Here is an 18,338-nt window from a genome sequence, read left to right on the forward strand (position 1 = left end):
AAACATGTCAGCAACATTTTAAAACATGCAAACAATATGTTAAAATCTGAAATTAAGATACAGTATGCTGATAACTTGCTAAAATGTGTTAGCATCTGTGTGTTTTTTTCTAATAGACTATAATAGACCTCAAAAGCATTAAAGCTACTTAATACTTCAAGCTATTCAAACTATGTCATACTTTCTGGTCAACTTCAAATTTTATCTATAGACATAAGCATACTCCTTTTTTAATGCCTATGGGGAAATAGCTAGGCATAATACTTCCCATACTGTGTGTTAAAAAATGGGCGGTCACCTTAAACCCTTAAACCCACACACACACCTAGCAAATGTCCGGATGACCACAGGACTTCAAATCAGCTCCTGAGTGGACTTGTGGCTGACGCATCCTACAAGGACAGAGATAACACCACGCAGCCACAACAACCGCCGATAACGGACAAACTGCCGTCTGCACCCTGCACACTGAGCTCAACACAGGCAGACTGTGATGCATCAGAACAGCATCAAGTCTCAGCACTCATTGATGATCCCCAGGAAAACAGCCAGGTAAACATATCTCAGCAGCCAGAAACCCCAGACCCACAGCCTCTGTCACCGGACACGTTCTCATTGTCATCTTGCTCGCCTCTCTTGGATTTTTCAAAAAAGATGGAGGAACTGGTGTGTGCTGGAACTAAACTCTCACACTCCATTGCTGCTAGCCCCCAGTTAGCAACCAAAAGTCAGCAAGCCACACGCCCATCTCTAAGCCCACCTCGCCCTACACCTAGGAAAGGCCTCAGGTCTTTGCGACAGCACCAGGTCCCAAAAAACACCTCATCTTTAGCTGGTGAACTTAAAAACTGCCATTGATGTGTCTCGGGGGCCTGCTTAGGTAACAGTGTCTTTATCAGATGTTTACAGAACAAGCAGGAACCCAGTGTGTCTGTAGCTTTCTCTACGCAGATATGTGTCTTATTACGTGACAGAAAACCAAAGACTCTTTCAGACCGTATAGCAAATCATTCAAATCTGGTGTCTATTAAATGTATATCTGAGACTTCTGTAGTAAAAACGACTAAAACTGTTAAGTTAGCACTTCTAAACATCAGATCACTCAATAATAAGTCACTTTTAGTCAATGATTTTATCAACACAAATTGCCTTGATTTTATGCTTTTAAATGAAACTTGGCTAGATGACAGTTGTAGTGCAGCAGTTCTGAATGAAGCAGCTCCTTTAAACTTTGAGTTTTTGAGTGTTTGCAGAGCTAATAGGAGAGGTGGAGGCATCGCTGCCCTGTTTAAAGATGTGTATGAATGTAAACAAGTGTCATTTGGTGACTATTTGTCTTTTGAATATCTGAGTATAGCACTAAAAGGTGCTCCACGCATCTTACTGATCATTATCTACAGACCTCCAAAATATTCTCCAGCTTTTATTGATGATTTTACAGAGCTTTTATCAATAGTAACATCTGAATATGATTATTTTAGTATTGCTGGGGATTTTAATATTCACATTGATAATCCAGAAATCAATGCTGCAAAAGAACTGATGACTGTTTTTAACACTTTTGATCTGACTCAGCATGTTCAAGGACCCACACACAATCGCGGACACACTCTTGATCTACTTATAACTAAGGGTTTACACATTTCATCGACTGTTGTTAAGGATGTGGCACTATCTGATCATTTCTGTATTTTCTTTGATATACTGATCACTCCAGCTATTAAAGACAGATCTGTCTCTGTCAGAAAGAGATGCATAAATGAGAACACTAGTGAGCAGTTTATGAAGGCCATATCGCTGGCACCAAGTATATCTGCAGACTCTGTTGATTCTCTCCTTGATTTGTTCAATTCTAAAATTGAAAATGTAATAAATGACATCGCTCCTGTTAAAGTTAGGAAGAGAACTGGCAAAGAGAGAGTCTCTTGGAGAAACTCAAGAGCAGTCCAAATGAAGAAAAGACAATGCAGGAAAGCTGAGCGTATGTGGAGAAAGACGAAACTAGTAGTCCATTATAATATCTATAAAGACAGTCTTCAGGCTTTTAATGTGGAACTAAAAACTGCTAGACAGACTTTCTTTTCAAACCTTATAAACAACAATGTAAATAATGCTCGCACACTCTTTGCAACAGTAGAGAGGCTCACAAACCCCCCCAGTCGGATTCCCAGTGAGCTACTCTCTGTAAGCAAATGTAATGAATTTGCTAATTTCTTTACTGATAAGATCAATAATATCAGAAAGGCAATCAGCTCATCCAATCAGCCAAGTTGTGTCGATATCAAACAAACTCAACCACAACTTGAGAAGTCAGACATTATGTCTGATTTCATGGCAATTAACGGTAAAATCTTAGAAGAGATGGTGCAAATTATAAAAACATCAACCTGCAGTCTTGACACGCTCCCCACATCATTCTTCAAAACGGTGTTTACCTGTTTAGAAATGGATCTCCTAAAAGTGGTAAATGATTCACTTCTCTCAGGGATTTTTCCAAACTCACTTAAAACTGCAGTTGTTAAACCCCTCTTGAAGAAGAGCAACCTGGATAACACCCTATTGAGCAATTACAGGCCAATCTCAAATCTCCCTTTCATTGGCAAAATCATTGAAAAAGTTGTTTTTAACCAGGTTAACAAGTTCTTAAACTTCAAGGGGTGTTTAGATAATTTTCAATCTGGTTTCAGAGCACATCACAGTACAGAGAGCGCTCTTATAAAGATAATCAATGATATACGTCTAAACACAGATTCAGGTAAAATAACAGTGTTGGTATTGCTCGATCTCAGTGCTGCATTTGACACTGTCGATCACAGCATACTTCTGGATAGGCTGGAAAACTGGGTTGGGCTGTCTGGGACAGTCCTCAAATGGTTCAGATCTTACCTTGAAGGGAGAGGTTACTATGTCAGTATAGGTGATCATAGGTCGAGGTGGACACCCATGACATGTGGAGTCCCACAAGGCTCGATTCTGGCACCTCTCCTGTTCAACCTTTACATGCTCCCTCTGAGCCAAATAATGAGAAAGAATCAAATCTCCTACCACAGCTATGCTGATGACACTCAGATCTACCTAGCCTTACTGCCTAATGACTACAGCCCCATTGACACCCTCTGCCAATGTATTGATGAAATTAAAAATTGGATGTGCCAAAACTTTCTTCAGTTAAACAAAGAGAAAACTGAAGTCATTGCGTTTGGGAACAGAGATGAGGTTCTCAAGGTGAATGCGTACCTAGGCTCTAAAGGTCAAACGACAAAAAATAAGGTCAAGAATCTTGGTGTGACTCTTGAGTCAGATCTGAGTTTCAACAGTCATGTCAAAGCAGTCAGTAAATCAGCATACTATCATCTCAAAAACATAGCAAGAATCAGATTCTTTGTTTCTAGTGAAGATTTAGAGAAACTTGTTCATGCTTTTATCAGTAGCAGGGTGGATTACTGTAATGGACTCCTCACTGGCCTTCCCAAAAAGACAGTCAGACACTTGCAGCTCATTCAGAATGCTGCAGCCAGGATTCTGACCAGAAGCAGGAAATCAGAGCACATCACACCTGTCCTCATTTCTCTACACTGGCTGCCAGTTACATTCAGAATAGATTTTAAAGTATTATTACTGGTCTATAAATCACTAAATGGCCAAGGACCTCAATACATTACAGATATGCTCACTGAATACAAACCTAACAGATCACTCAGATCTTTAGGATCATATAAACTAGAAGTTCCAAGAGTTCAGTCTAAGCAGGGTGAATCTGCCTTCAGCCACTACGCCCCTTGCTGCTGGAATCAGCTTCCAGAAATGATCAGATGTGCTCCAACATTAGGCACATTCAAATCAAGACTGAAAACACATCTGTTTAGCTGTGCCTTTACTGAATGAGCACTGTGCTGCGTCCGACAGATCGCACTATTATGTTTTTCGTTTTCTTTTTCATTCTTTTATAACCTATTTTAACTCATTTTAATTTGTTTTTATCTGTTTTTAATAATTTTTATTGTCTGCATTTTATTTTCCTAAACTTGTCTTTTTTATTCCTGTTTATGTAAAGCACTTTGAATTGCCACTGTGTATGAAATGTGCTATATAAATAAACTTGCCTTGCCTTGCCTTGCCTTGCCTTGCCTTGCCATTATTTGAGCTCCTGTCAACAAATCTTCCCACCCAACCTACCAGGTTTTCCATGCTTTAGGGCAAGTGTTAAACAAACTCAGCTCTCTAGTAGCCGTTGCTCGGTCGCCAGATCCTGTTATTTTAATCCATATAAATAAAGTCACTTACCATTTTATTTTACAGGATGTGGCCAACCTGATGAGCCAGATCAACGACTCTCAAGTCAATGTGCAGATGGAGAATAAAAACACTGCAGACCTCAATGATGCCATTAATAACATCCGCCAGCAGTATGAGCGAGCCGCCCAGAAGAGCCGCGAGGACACTGAAGCCTGGTATAAAAACAAAGTCAGTCATGTTTTTGTACTTTTTAAAAATGTTTTTTTCCAGCAATACTGTACACTTTAGTGCCCCATTTTATTAATTGAGGCTATATTATTTGGACGTTTTGACCTGCTTGCAATGGCATTAATCTTTAAGCAAACATTTGCTCTCACACAAAGTCTGGTTTAGTTTAATTGTTAGGTTTATGAGAAATAATATTTTTCAATTCAATAATTTTACAAACTTATATATATATATATATATATATATATATATATATATATATATATATATATATATATATATATATATATAATTTCTTAATGGCACATATATTTTTTTATTCTTTACAAAGCTTTTTTTGCTATATATATTTTTACATATACATATTAAATTAATTTAATAAATATAATATATTAATGCATAATACATTTATACACAGTGTATATTTTTTTCAAAGCTTTTTTTGATGCAAAATATTTTATTACATATAAATATTACATTAATCTAATAAATATTCTATCTTAATACATAATACATTTATATATAGTATATGTATATATGTACTGTATGTATTTATTTGATGCAATATACTTTTACATATACATTTTAATTTAATAAATATATTAATACATCATACATTTAAATACAGTATATGTATATCTTTTTGATGCAATATATGTTTTACATATTAGATTAATTTTATAAAAATAATATATTAATACAACATACATTTATATATAGTATATGTATGTATGTTGTTTTTAAGCAATATCTTTTTTACATATAAATATTAAATCAATTTAATAAATATACTATATTAATACATGATACATTTATATACACTATATGTATGTATATATTTGATGCAATATGTTTTATATATAACTATTAAATTAATTTAATAAATATATTAACATATAATACATGTATATGCAGTATATGTAAAAATGTATGTATGTGTGTGATATATATATATATATATATATATATATATATATATATATATATATATATATATATATTTGATGCAATATATTTTCACGTAATTATATTAAACTAATTTCATAACAATAATATAATAATACATCATACATTTAAATACAATATATGTATATATGTGTTTTTAATGCAGTATATTTTTAAATATAAATAATAAGTAAATGTAATAAATATAATACATAACACTTATTTACAGTATATGTATATTTAGATGCATATTTTTGATGCAATATGTTGTTTATGTGTTTTTGATGCAATATATATTTTACACATAAATATTAGACTAATTTAATAAAACTAATATATTAACATATAATACATTTATACAGTATATGTATATATGCACATATATATTTGTATATAACATTATATACAAACATTATATTAATACATAATACATTATATACAGTATATGTACAAATATATATTGTTTGATGCATTTTTTACATTTAATTATTAGATTAATTTAATAAAAATAAGTATTAATACATACTACATTTATTTACAGCATTTATGTATTTGTTGATGCAATATATTTTGTACACATAAACATTAAATCAATTTAATAAATACAATATATTTACGCATAATTCTTTTATATACAGTATATATAGTTAAAAAATAACAAACATCTACAAAATTCAAACATTCAAAATTAAAATCTCATAGACTCAAACATTAAAGAGCCTAAATAAAGATGTCACCTTCTAAAACATTAAGGTTGAGCACCTTCATTCTCTGAATTTTCTTGAGTCAACCCATTATATACCTCATGAGAAAGTGCCCTTTGTGCTTAATTATAAAGCGCCACTATATAATCATGTGACCCGAGTCTCTTGTTCCTCTATTTATCCAGTTTGACAACATCACGGCTGAAGTGACTCAGAACACAGAAGCTCTGCAAGCCGGAAAGTCAGAGCTGAACGAACTACGCAGGCAGAAACAATCTCTAGAAATTGACCTGCAGGCTCTGCACAACATGGTACGGTACACAAATTACACTAATTATCTGCTTGATAAATCCTTCTGCATTCTACACCGTCAGCATCCACACCCGTCAGACATGTGCATCGCTCTGATGATTATGAGACTGCACAAAGTGTTCAGCGCCTGTCTTTGTGCATGCTTGTCATCTGCATTTGTGCATTATAACTTTGAGGCCAGGTGTTTTTTTTTTTAACCATGGGAAAGCAGATGTTGTCCTCAACTGGTGGTTTGTCAAGATGTTTTTGTCAAGATAATTTTTTAGACTTGGTTGAAGTTTAGCCCTGCACAAATACATTCACAGAACTTAATGATTTAGCGCAAAAATAACAATTGTAAAACAAACCCTGAACTTATCAAATGTAAGAGTCTGATTTAATGCTAATATATAAAAACTTTTTTTTTACAATAATTACAATTTGTGCATGAAACATTTTTTTTAGCATTTAAGCTGATGCTTTTGTTTCAAAACGTTAAAATTGAAGCATAAAAATGATTACAAAATTTGACGGCCTTTTACACAATTTAATACACTGTAAAAATGCTGTGATTCAGACAATTCCTTCATGTAGTTCCAACACAAATCTATTAAGCTAATTTTATTGTTTTTACAAATTTAAATGACTGAACATAAAACATGCAATTTGTCCCGAAAAGTGTATAAGAATTGTGTGGTTTCAAATCATTTTTAAATAAGTAGTTTGAACAAGAAGAAAGTCATTTTTGTATGTATGTATATCGGATTCTGATGCTTCAAGCACATTTTCCCTCTAAGTATGATACCTAAGTTGAGATCACTCCAGATTTCTCCTTGCCAAAGAGAACTAATTAAGAATGCATTTATATAATCCTTTAAATATGTCTCAAATAACCATTGAGGTGTGAACATGTCATAATGAAAGTAGAATTCAAAATATCTCAATTAAAAAGTTTGGATGGCAAATTTGACGCATAAGAAGTTCAAGTGCACACCTGTAAATCCATTACTTCTTTACTAAAAGGAAATGGGTCTATAAACTATTTATGGCCTAAAACTGTTTATTGCATAAATTATTTTTCAATAAGTTATATTATTAAATATGTTCAAATAAACTATTTTTAGGTGTTATTTATCTATTTCCATCCATGTTTTAGTGAACTTGCAATATTGTCAAAAACACAGAACCTTCCGTTTTTAAATGTAAAAAGGTCTAAATACATGCAAGGCCATTCAAATATTTTGCTCATGTCCAAAATCTAAATATGTATAATATATGTATGTATATATATATATATATATATATATATATATATATATATATATATATATATATATATATATATATATGTATATATATATGTATATGTATGTATATATATATATATATATATATATATATATATATATATATATATATATATATATATATATATATATATATATATATATATATATATATATATGTATGTATGTATGTATGTATGTATATATATATATATATATATATATATATATATATATATATTTATGTATATATTTATGTATGTATGTGTATATATAGGCATCTAAGCTGAGTGATCGGGGGAGAAGGGCCTTAGTCAGGGAGGTGATCAATAACCCGATGGTCACTCTGTCTGAGCTCCAGCATTCTTTTGTGGAGAGAGGAGAACCTTACAGAAAGACAACCATCTGCGCAGCAATCCACCAATCAGGCCTGTATGGTAGAGTGGCCAGACGAAAGCCACTACCCGCCTGGAATTTGCCAGAAAGCGTCTGAAGGACTCTCAGACCATAAGAAACCAAATTGTGTGGTCTGATGAGACTAAAATTAAACTCTTTGGAGTGAATGCCATGCGTTATGTTTGGAGAAAACCAGGCACCACTTATCACCAGGCTAATACCATCCCTACAGTGAAGCATGGTGGTGGCAGCATCATGCTGTGGGGATGTTTTTCAGCAGCAGAAACTGGAAGACTAGTCAGGATAGAGGGAAAGATGAATGCACCAATGTACAGAGACGTCCTGAATGAAAACCTGCTTCAGAGTGCTCTTGACCTCAGACTGGGGCGATGGTTCATCTTCCAGCAGGACCCAAAGCGCACCATCAAAATATCAGTGGAGTGGCTTCATAACAACTCGGTGAATGTGCTTGAGTGGCTCAGCCAGAGCCTAACCCTAAATCCTATTTAATAGCTGTACATCGGCGCTTTCCACCCAACCTGATAAAGCTTAAGAGGTACTGCAAAGAGGAATGAGCAAAAATTACCAAAGACAGGTGAGCCAAGCTTGTGGCATCATATTCAAAAGGACTTGAGGCTGTAGTTGCTGCCAAGGGTGCATCAACAAAGTTTTGAGCAAAGGCTGTGAATACTGATGTAAATGTGATTTTTCAGGGTTTTTTTTTTTTTTTTTTTTGCAACAATTTCAAAACTCTTTTTTTCACACTGTAATTATGGGGTATTGTGTGTAGAACTTTGAGGAAACAAATTAATTTAATCCATTTTGGAATAAGGCTGTAACAGAAAAACATGTGGAAAAAGTGAAGCGCTATGAATACTTTCCAGATTCACTGTATGTTTTTTGTATATTTTAGTACTTGTTGTTTGGCTAAGCACCCATTGCTTTTGTGCATTTTTCCTGTCTTGTGTACCATGAAACAGAATTTTAGGCATACTGCCAAAGTTAAACCACACAACAGTTTGTTTTGGAAGTAGACCAAGATCCATCTTTTCAGTGGTCTTGATCTGCTTGTTTCTTGTGTACACAGATTCAGATGGCAGTGCTTTCGCTTTCTCACACAAATGAAAGACAATACCAACGTAATAAGACCACAGTTTGTTTCAAACCAAATCTGCCAAGTGTGAAAACACCAGAAACACTACCTTTACATTTAGCAAAGGATCACTGTGTTATGTATGACAGATTACACCATTTATGTCCTTCTTTTACATTTTTTTGTTTCTTTTAAACCATTTGTAATCAGTTTTAATTCATTTTAATTTCCTGTTGTATTTTATTATTTCATGATTCTTTTAGTCTTCTTGTTTATGTAAAGCACTTTGAATTACCATTCATTTGCCTTTGGCTTAGTCCCTTTATTCATCAGAGGTCGTCACAGCGAAATGAAACGCCAGCTTATCCATAATATGTTTTACACAGCGGATGCCCTTTTAGCTGCAACCCAGTACTGGGAAACATCCGTACACACTAACATTCACACTCATACACTACAGTCAATTTAGTTTATTCAATTCACCTATTGCGCATGTCTTTGGACTGTGGGGTAAACCAGAGCTACCGGAGGAAACCCACACCAACAGGGGGAAAACATGCAAACTCCACACAGAAATGCCAACTGACCCAGCCGGGACTCAAACCAGCGACCTTCTTGCTGTGAGGCGACAGTGCTAACCACTGAGCCACCGTGTTGCCTTAAATTTCCATAGTGTTTGAAATTTGCTTTAAAAAATGGCTTGCCTTAAAATATAGGATACATTATTAATATATTTGCTAACATGAACTAATAATGAACAACGCTTGAACAGCATTTATTAATCATGATTCAACATTCACTAATGCATTATTAAAATCCAACACTGCTTGTTAACATTAGTTTATGCGCTGTGAGTTACCATGAACAAACAATGAACAGTATTGTCACAAACAAAAGTTCACAAACATTAATAAATATTTAATAAACATATTGTTAATATTTAAAGATTATGCTTTCCATATTGTATCATCATTGTGTTTAAATTGTGCTATAAAATAGCCTTTCCGGGCAGCCGGGTGGTGCAATGGGTAGCACAATCGCCTCACAGCAAGACGGTCGCTGGTTTGAGCCCCAGCTGGGTCAATTGGCATTTCTGTGTGGAGTTTGTGTGGTTTCCCTGTGTACGCATGGCTTTCCTCTAGGTGCTCTGGTTTCCCAAGACATGCAGCACAGGTGAATTGGGTAGGCTAAATTGTCCATAGTGTAGGTGTGTGAATGAGTGTGTATGGGTGTTTCCTACTGGGTTGCAGCAGGAAGGGCATCCGCTGTGTAAAACATATGCTTGATAAGTTAGTGGTTCATTCCGCTGTGGCAACCCCTGATGAATAAAGGGACTAAGTCGAAGGAAAGTGAATGAATGAAAGTTTTGGTTACTAATAACCAGTTTTCAAATTTGATTGTAATGCAATAACGTGCACCTTTTGTAAAGCTGCTTTGAAACAATAATTTTTGTGAGCAGCGCTATACAAATAAACTTGGATTGAATTGAGTCCAAATGTTTCATTCTGCCTGGTGCTCTGCAGATTCGATCGCTGGAGAATTCTCTGCATGAAACGGAGGCGCGTTACGGTCAGGAGGTGAGCGGACACAACTCTCGAATCATGCAGCTGGAGGCCGAGCTGGGACAGCTGAGAGCGCAGGTGGAGCAGCAGGCGGCTGATTATGAGGCCCTGCTCAACCTCAAGTCCAAACTGGAAGCTGAGATTGACACTTATCATCGTCTCCTGGAGGGAGTGGTTGATGACAAGGGGGATAAAGACAGGTAAGACTGAGTTCAGAATATGGCCCAATTCCAATTCTAACCCTTAACCCTTCACTTTTCTCCTACCCCTCAATTTGTGCGTTCACATAAAGGGGTTGGGGTCTCCCAATTCTCTTTAGCTTGAAAGGGAAGGGCTAGATAACTTTTGAAACTGAAATTTTACAGGACCACCTTAGAAACTAAGGTGTATGAAAATTTCTCAGAATACACCATCTACAACTGCAGCAGGGCTGCACAAATCAGGAGAGGCACACATTTTTTTTTTTGCATCATTATGAATTTTTACAAAAAACAAGCAAATGTTTTAATACATTTATAACAGCTTTATCTGTTATGGCCACACATTTTGAAAAAAAAATAATAATAATAAAAAAACGCTAAATTTGGCTAGTAGTCCCACAACATTGTCACTCAATGACACTGGAATACCCTGTCAGAAAAGTCTAGTGGCTGGGAATGAGCTTTTTACAGTGTCTGCTATAACATTAATGTTGTTTTCTTGTTTTTACATAAGTGAATATGGCCATGTTGTAATTGGACAGTGTAATTACAAGCTTATTGCCATATTATACCATTATGATTACATGATATCAGTGACTTCAGTGATTACCTGAAGATAAATACCAGTAAATAATGCAACTGGAATAACTACAGCAGTCGCCATTGTCAATCTCATATAAAGTAAGAGCTCACAACGTTTTGACGCTGTCCCATTTCTTAGGGGGGTAAACTTGAAGCCCTTCCCCTTTACACTCTGTTTTAAGAGTCAAGGTAAAAGGGAAGGGGTAAAAAATAAAAATTGGGGTTGGTCCTATACAAGTTCTCGGTCACACTTTACAATAAGGTTCATTAGTTAATGTTAATTAATGCATTTACTAACATGAACAATACATTTACAACTGTATTTGTTCATGTTAACGTTAGTTAATGAAAATGCAGTTGTTCATTGTTAGTTCATGTCAACTCATGGTGCATTAACTAATGTCAACAAGCATGGACTTGGATGTTAATAATGCATTAGTAAATGTTCAATTATGATTAATAAATGATGTACATGTGTTGTTCATGATTAGTTCATGTTAGTAAATGCATTAACTAATGAACCTTATTGTAAAGTGTTACCAAGTTCTCTTAAGTTCTTTGCAACAATGGTGGATTTCAAAACTATATGTGCACAAATATTCAGTGTTTTTTGCAAAGTGATCACCAACTATTAGCCTGGCCTGAATAAGACAGAATCTGTTTGTCATTTTTGTAACTGGAAAAAGGAATATTGAATATTGTCATCACGTAACATTTGAAGGGAGGGTCCACAGTGTAGTTTTAAGGCTTGGTTGTGTTTATAGATGCAAAGCAATGTGTGCTCATGCTTCACTTGTAGAAAAATCACATAATTTTTTTCATATAGATTACCTAGATTATATACAGCTACTCTGCGAACATCAAAACCTAGTTCCTCTGAAAGGCCCGCCCTCAAAAAGCTCTGATTGGTCCTAACATAATGTGCTGTGCTCCACGTCACTGCCTTACAAAGCACGCGCTTTTGCATTGTGTAAACGGTCCAGTCAGAGGCTCAGAGCAGCTGTTAGCAGTGTTAGCTGCCTGAATCAGACAGAAATGAAGACCAGACAGCTCACGCCTGCTCTCTAAAATAAAATCAGTGTCTTTCACATATATTCGGGATTCATCTGTAATGTAGAACGCATAGGGAGAAACGCATAGACGCTACACGTGCTGCTGAAGATTGTGGGTGTTTAAAGCGGTTTAACTGATAAATATGAACTTGTAGCTTAATTGTTAGCGGTGCCAAACCGCACTTCCTGTTGTTTACATCCTTGTATACGTCCTCGCTACAACATACCGTTAACGCTAGAAATTGTGCCTATGGTTGATTAATTTTAACACATGATAATACTTACAGGTTGTGGCTCACAATCCACAGCTTCCTCTGTTGGAGGAGTTTTAGCTAAATCCAGAACTGAACTGGGAGAGCTTCTGGAAGTTCTCCTTTGTCAAATGCTAGCACTATACCTTTTTTATATAATTCTCTGGAAGATAATTAAAATTAACCTGTAAGCTCTTCTCTCTTTGTGTCGTGTCCTTTGGAAGCCCAAATACAGAAACAGAAGAAGCTCTGTGTAAATAGCAGCGTTTGCATGGCATTTAAGCTTTCTCTGCTATAACATTACAGCACCTCTGGCCACGCCCCTTAGCTCCACAGAGTGTGTGCGTGTAAGGTAAATGCATGTAATGGGAAGCCCTTGTGGTCTCACTAGGCCGGATGTATTTTCTTGTAGTCCTCAAATTCGTTTGCTATAGGCTTTTTTAAGCTAACTCTGTAAAAGCTAATGTCTCTCTTTGCATTGCACTTTGAGCGTATTACATTCAGAGATGATGTTTATGTTCACACAGCAACATTATACATGAACTAAAGTTTAAAATATGATATCGTAGTGGACTTCCCCTTGAAAATAAATAACGTCAGACTCTCCAAATATGTATAGAATCTTCACATTGCACAAAAGGTTTAAAAACCAGATATGATTTATCAGATTTCTGCACACTAGGGGAAAAACTATTTTAAGAAACACTGACAAAGTGTAATTGGGATGCATGGGTAAAATGTCAATATTCAAGATGGTTTTGCTACAGAAAGGTTGACAATATTGTAATAATATAAAATAAAGGTTCATGTAAAAGCGGATCACATTTAATTATATTTTAAAATCAAAGTCTAATTCCTATTTAAATGTTTTAAATACGATATATACTGCTATTCGCTAAAATATTTTGTTAGTTACCATCAATTGAAAAGATGTTAAATGCATATTTGTTAAAGGCATAGTCCACCCAAAAATGTCGCCAATATTTACTAAACCCTCAAATCAGTACAAACTTGAATGACAAGACAAAAAAAGGGATATTTTAAATGCTGGACTATTTTTTTTTGTTCATAAAAACATCAATGGGGACCAAAACTGTTGAGGCTATCAAAGAAAGTCTTTGGACTTGAGTGTACTATCCCTATCATTTTGAAAACTGCACCATGAAGTCACGCATTTAAATTTTACAATATTGTTGTTTGCATACAGCATATTCCCTTGTGAGCTACCCATGCAAATCTAGCAAGCACAAAGCATACCTTTCAGTCACGCTATAGTAACAAACACACGGGACAAACTCTTTCCCTACAGGCTTGTGAGAAACATGTTGCAGCAAGCATCTGTCCTGTAAAACACACCACTTCAACACCACAGACAAAGAGGTGGACACATCCCCTTTGACATGCAGAAAAACTGATTACTGCCATCGGTAATTGCAATCTTAGGAGCCATTCACAAAGAATGCATTTTTTCATTCCAATGTGCTACTTTTCCGTAGTTTTTCTATGTAAATATCTGCTTGATAGATGTGTGTGACCATTACACTCGCATATCACATCTTTTGCAGTGCCTGTACATGAATGTTGCACTTTTAAAAGGTGCCCTATAATAAAAATCTGGGTATACCAAGGCATAGTAGAATAATAAAAGATTGATATATGGAAATTGCCATGCTGTGAGCCTTAACCCCACAGTTTCCTCGTTCTCATGTAAAGTCCATGAGTGTAAAACCCCAGTGGACAACAGGCCAATCAGAAGACAAAACAAACTGTGACTAGACTCACGGGCCATGCCCTTCGCATTTGCATGCATGCCTAATTTGGGTCATTCATCCAGACCTGACAAGCAGCCATGTCATCAAGCTCTTAGATCATAAAAAAAGCTCTGCAATCATTAATATGCACACCTCATGCTGCGTTTGATAAACAACAATAATAAATTTCCTCCCTTAGTTCAGTGGTTCTCAAAGTGGGGGTCGGGACCCCCCGAGGGGTCGCGGGGCAATGAAGGGGGGTCGCCTGGTAATTTCCAAAAATCTATTTATTTTTATTAAACCATAAGAATTAACATATTTTATCTATAACTATACTGAAAATAAAAATAGTCGTTTATAGTTACTATATACTATATAGTTACTATAGTAGCTTATAGTTACTAGTTCTATTGGATTGCGACCCCTGGGGTAGTTACATTATATTAAAGGCAGCAATAGCGTCAGATGCATTTTGATTTTATAACATCAGGTTATACTTCCTGGCACATTTAAAGCACTGACACAAATTTAATTGGTGTGTCTGCGTCATTGCATGCAAGGTTTCTGTATTTATAACCACCTCAGAGGATATTAGGGGTCGCGAGTCACTGGCTTTGTTATTTTGGGGGTCGCGGGCTGAAAAGTTTGGGAACCCCTGCCTTAGTTAATTTATAGCATATATTTCACTTAGTGTATGTGGGACTTTTATTTTGAAATTGCGAGCGCCAAATAGTTTACTGTACGTTACTGGGCAGCAACAGCAGGAAACACGTTTCAAACTCGCCTCAGAACAGAAAATGCAAGACTTACAAATTACATTTATTCATCTCCCCTCCGAAGAGGCATAAGGCATGTTTAGTTACATCTTTTGTTAATTTATTATGTTTATTGTGAAATTTGAAGCAAACATTTCAGCAAACACGTGTAGTAGACTGCTGAATCTTGTCAAATCACTCAGCTCAACTGGCATATGTTCATGCAAAGGTTGATATTACTTCCTGGCTGTCTTTTCTTTGACAATATGGCTTTAAAATACAACACGATACATCTCTATCACTCTCTTTTGTCATGTTTAATAATATTTTAGCCTTTATCCCCCTCTGTTAAGCAAAATAGGTAAAGGTTACTTTTATTGGGTTTATATTGGTCCATGTTCAGCAAACATCATGCTGTGTGTGTCTTTAATAGCAGCATGTCAGAGCGGAGCTCATTAATATTCACAACACGAGCCATATATGGTCAATAATGGGCCTTCTGACTCTATACATATTTTATGGAGTGATAAATGAGCTTACCAAACAGATTCTGGAGATTTTTTAAACTTACCAAAACCATAAATATTCTATGTAAATATCAGAGAATAATTTAACTAATGCAGTATATTGCATCTTCAAGACACCTTTTCAAGTTAAAGGAATTTTTACTTTTACACGAAGCACCAATGTCAGTTCCAAAGCAGAGGACCAATCAGAAGAGCTCAGAGGCGGGGCAAGCGTTGGGAGCTTCTGTTTACAATAGCAACACTGCAAAAAATGCTTTTGTTATATTTAGATGTATTCCTTGTTTCTAGTCAAAATATCAAAAATTTCTTAAATCAGGAAGCGTTTTCTAGACAAGCAGGAAATATTGTCTTGTTTTAAGAAATAATGAGTCGAAATTAAGTGAGTTTTTCTTAAAACAAGCTAAATAATCTGCCAATAGGGTAAGTAAAATTATTTATTTACTTATTTATTATTTTGATATAAGATCATTTAGCTTACCCTGTTTGCAGATTATTTTGCTTTTAGAAAAAAACTCACTTAATTTTGACTTATTAAAACAATACTATATGCTTTCCTTGTCTAGAAAATGCTTTTTTATTTAAGATTTTTTAATAGTTAGACTAAAAACAAGAAAAAAAATGTAATTAAATTAAAAAATATATTTTAAAAAATCTAAGAAAAGCAATTATTCCGGTGAGGTTAGCATGACAACTATTTTATTCAAGAGCAACATATCGGAGGGGGTGTTTTTAAAAAACATTCCTGAGTGCGGAGTCTCATGTTTTTAGATATGTTTTGTGTGAATGGCCCAGTACGTCCTGGACAAACCTACAGAGATTTGCAACAAATTTGCATAATGTCAAACAATGGTCTTCACTGGCTGTCAGGAAACAACCTTTGATCCTCTGACACCATTGTTGCAGAGGAGTCCTAAAGAGTTTAGTTTGTACTGTTGACACATTTAGGGCCTACTCACACTATGCTATCCGTACCGTGCCCAGGCCTGTTTCCCAGGAGGTTTGTGAAGTGTGAGTGAGCTGAATCAGGCTCAGGCATGGTTCAGTTGGCCGGCCCTGGCCCGGTTGTGTAGGTGTGCCTAAACGCGGTTCACTTGGGCTTTGGCGCGGTACACTTGTAAGTGCAAAACGCACCAAAGCCCGAAACTGAAAACGAGACGTGACTTTTAAGGCACTGTTTCATATGGATTTATTAATCGTTCTTACTGTTCAGTGAACGCAAACTGCCGTAGTTTATTAAAGACGCAAACCCCTCACTGCACGACCTTCAGCAAACCTCTTAATTCCTGCAGCAAGAGGGCTTTATGATTGTTTATAAGCGTCAAAAGTGCTTAGACGAAATATCTGACTGCTTGTCACCGCATCCCTGAGGACTAAAGCCATATAACTAGAGAAATCTCCACTGTGCTGAGCGAGACCGCTTACTGAATAGCGCTGCATCGATGACGTAAGTGTGCCCAGGCTCGATTGTAATGCGATGGCGGACCTTCAGGGGAGACGGGAGGGGGGACAAGCGTGCTTTGGCCCGGTTTGAGGCAACTGTACATAGTGTGAGTACGCCCTAAGGGAGTACTCACACTACAGTTTCCTTGAACCATGCCACAGCGCGCTTGTCCCCACTTCCCTGATAGTCTGCACTCATACTGCATTTTACATTCTGAGCCTGAGCACGTCTGCGTCAATGATGATGCAACTGTTCACTTTAACAGGAAGAAAAGTGCTCTTGCTTAGCACAGTGGACATTGCTTTAGTTATATCGTTTTGTATTATTTGTAGTTGTTTTGGATGCAGTGGTATACAGTCAAATATTTTACGGAATGGATCTACAACATTTGAGACTCATAAATTATCAGAAATGTCCTCGTGCTGCACGTATTAGAAGGTTTGCTGAAGGTGCAGCTGAGGTGCAGAAAAGGGTTTGTGTCTTTAATAAACTATGACAGTTCATGTTCATAGTAAAGTAAGAATGATTAATAAATCCATATAAAACAGTCCCTTAAAAGAGATGTTGCATCTTCAGTTTCGTGCTCAGGCACGTTTTGCATAGACACTACAAGCGTACCGCACCAAAGCCCAACCGAACTGCGCTCTTGCACATCTCTTTCAACCGATCCAGAGTCGGCCAACTGAACCGCACCTGGGCTCGATTCAGAGAACTTACACTTGTCAAAAGAACCGGGAAATGTGCCTGGGCATGTTTCGGACAGCATAGTGTGAGTGCACTCTAAGTAAACATTTTTCTATGCCACAAACACAAGTCTAATTTGCATGCACTTTCCAAACTAGGAAATTTACATACGCAAAACATCATTACTGTTGGCTTCACTGCGTTTATAAGTGACGAGCAAGCCATTAGAAGCTCAGGTTCAGATATAAGAATGGATATATGGTTTGCGACACTTTCAACCCACCACAACACACTGGGCCATCTGACCAATTCAGAAAAAAATACAACTAATGCTGCACTGAACATCATAATAAA

General features: G+C 36.1%; 2 protein-coding genes across 4 annotated transcripts in view; one reads left to right on the forward strand and one right to left on the reverse strand.

Annotated features, from left to right (window-relative positions):
- Positions 1–18,338, reverse strand: part of phgdh (phosphoglycerate dehydrogenase) — a 722,740-nt gene that overhangs the window by 531,332 nt on the left and 173,070 nt on the right. The window lies entirely within an intron of this gene.
- zgc:92380 overlaps positions 1–18,338 on the forward strand; it is a 37,868-nt gene that overhangs the window by 9,910 nt on the left and 9,620 nt on the right. For all 3 annotated transcript variants that reach the window (XM_087266317.1, NM_001003480.1, XM_087266318.1), the window contains 3 exons: positions 4,300–4,464; positions 6,299–6,424; positions 10,703–10,941. In XM_087266317.1, coding sequence (XP_087122443.1) covers positions 4,300–4,464; positions 6,299–6,424; positions 10,703–10,941 — 530 coding nt within the window. The remainder of the gene's footprint in view (positions 1–4,299; positions 4,465–6,298; positions 6,425–10,702; positions 10,942–18,338) is intronic.

Source organism: Danio rerio, chromosome 9 (genome assembly GCF_052040795.2).
Source record: "Danio rerio strain M-AB ecotype USA chromosome 9, GRCz13ab, whole genome shotgun sequence".
NCBI classification, from domain to species: Eukaryota; Metazoa; Chordata; class Actinopteri; order Cypriniformes; family Danionidae; genus Danio; species Danio rerio.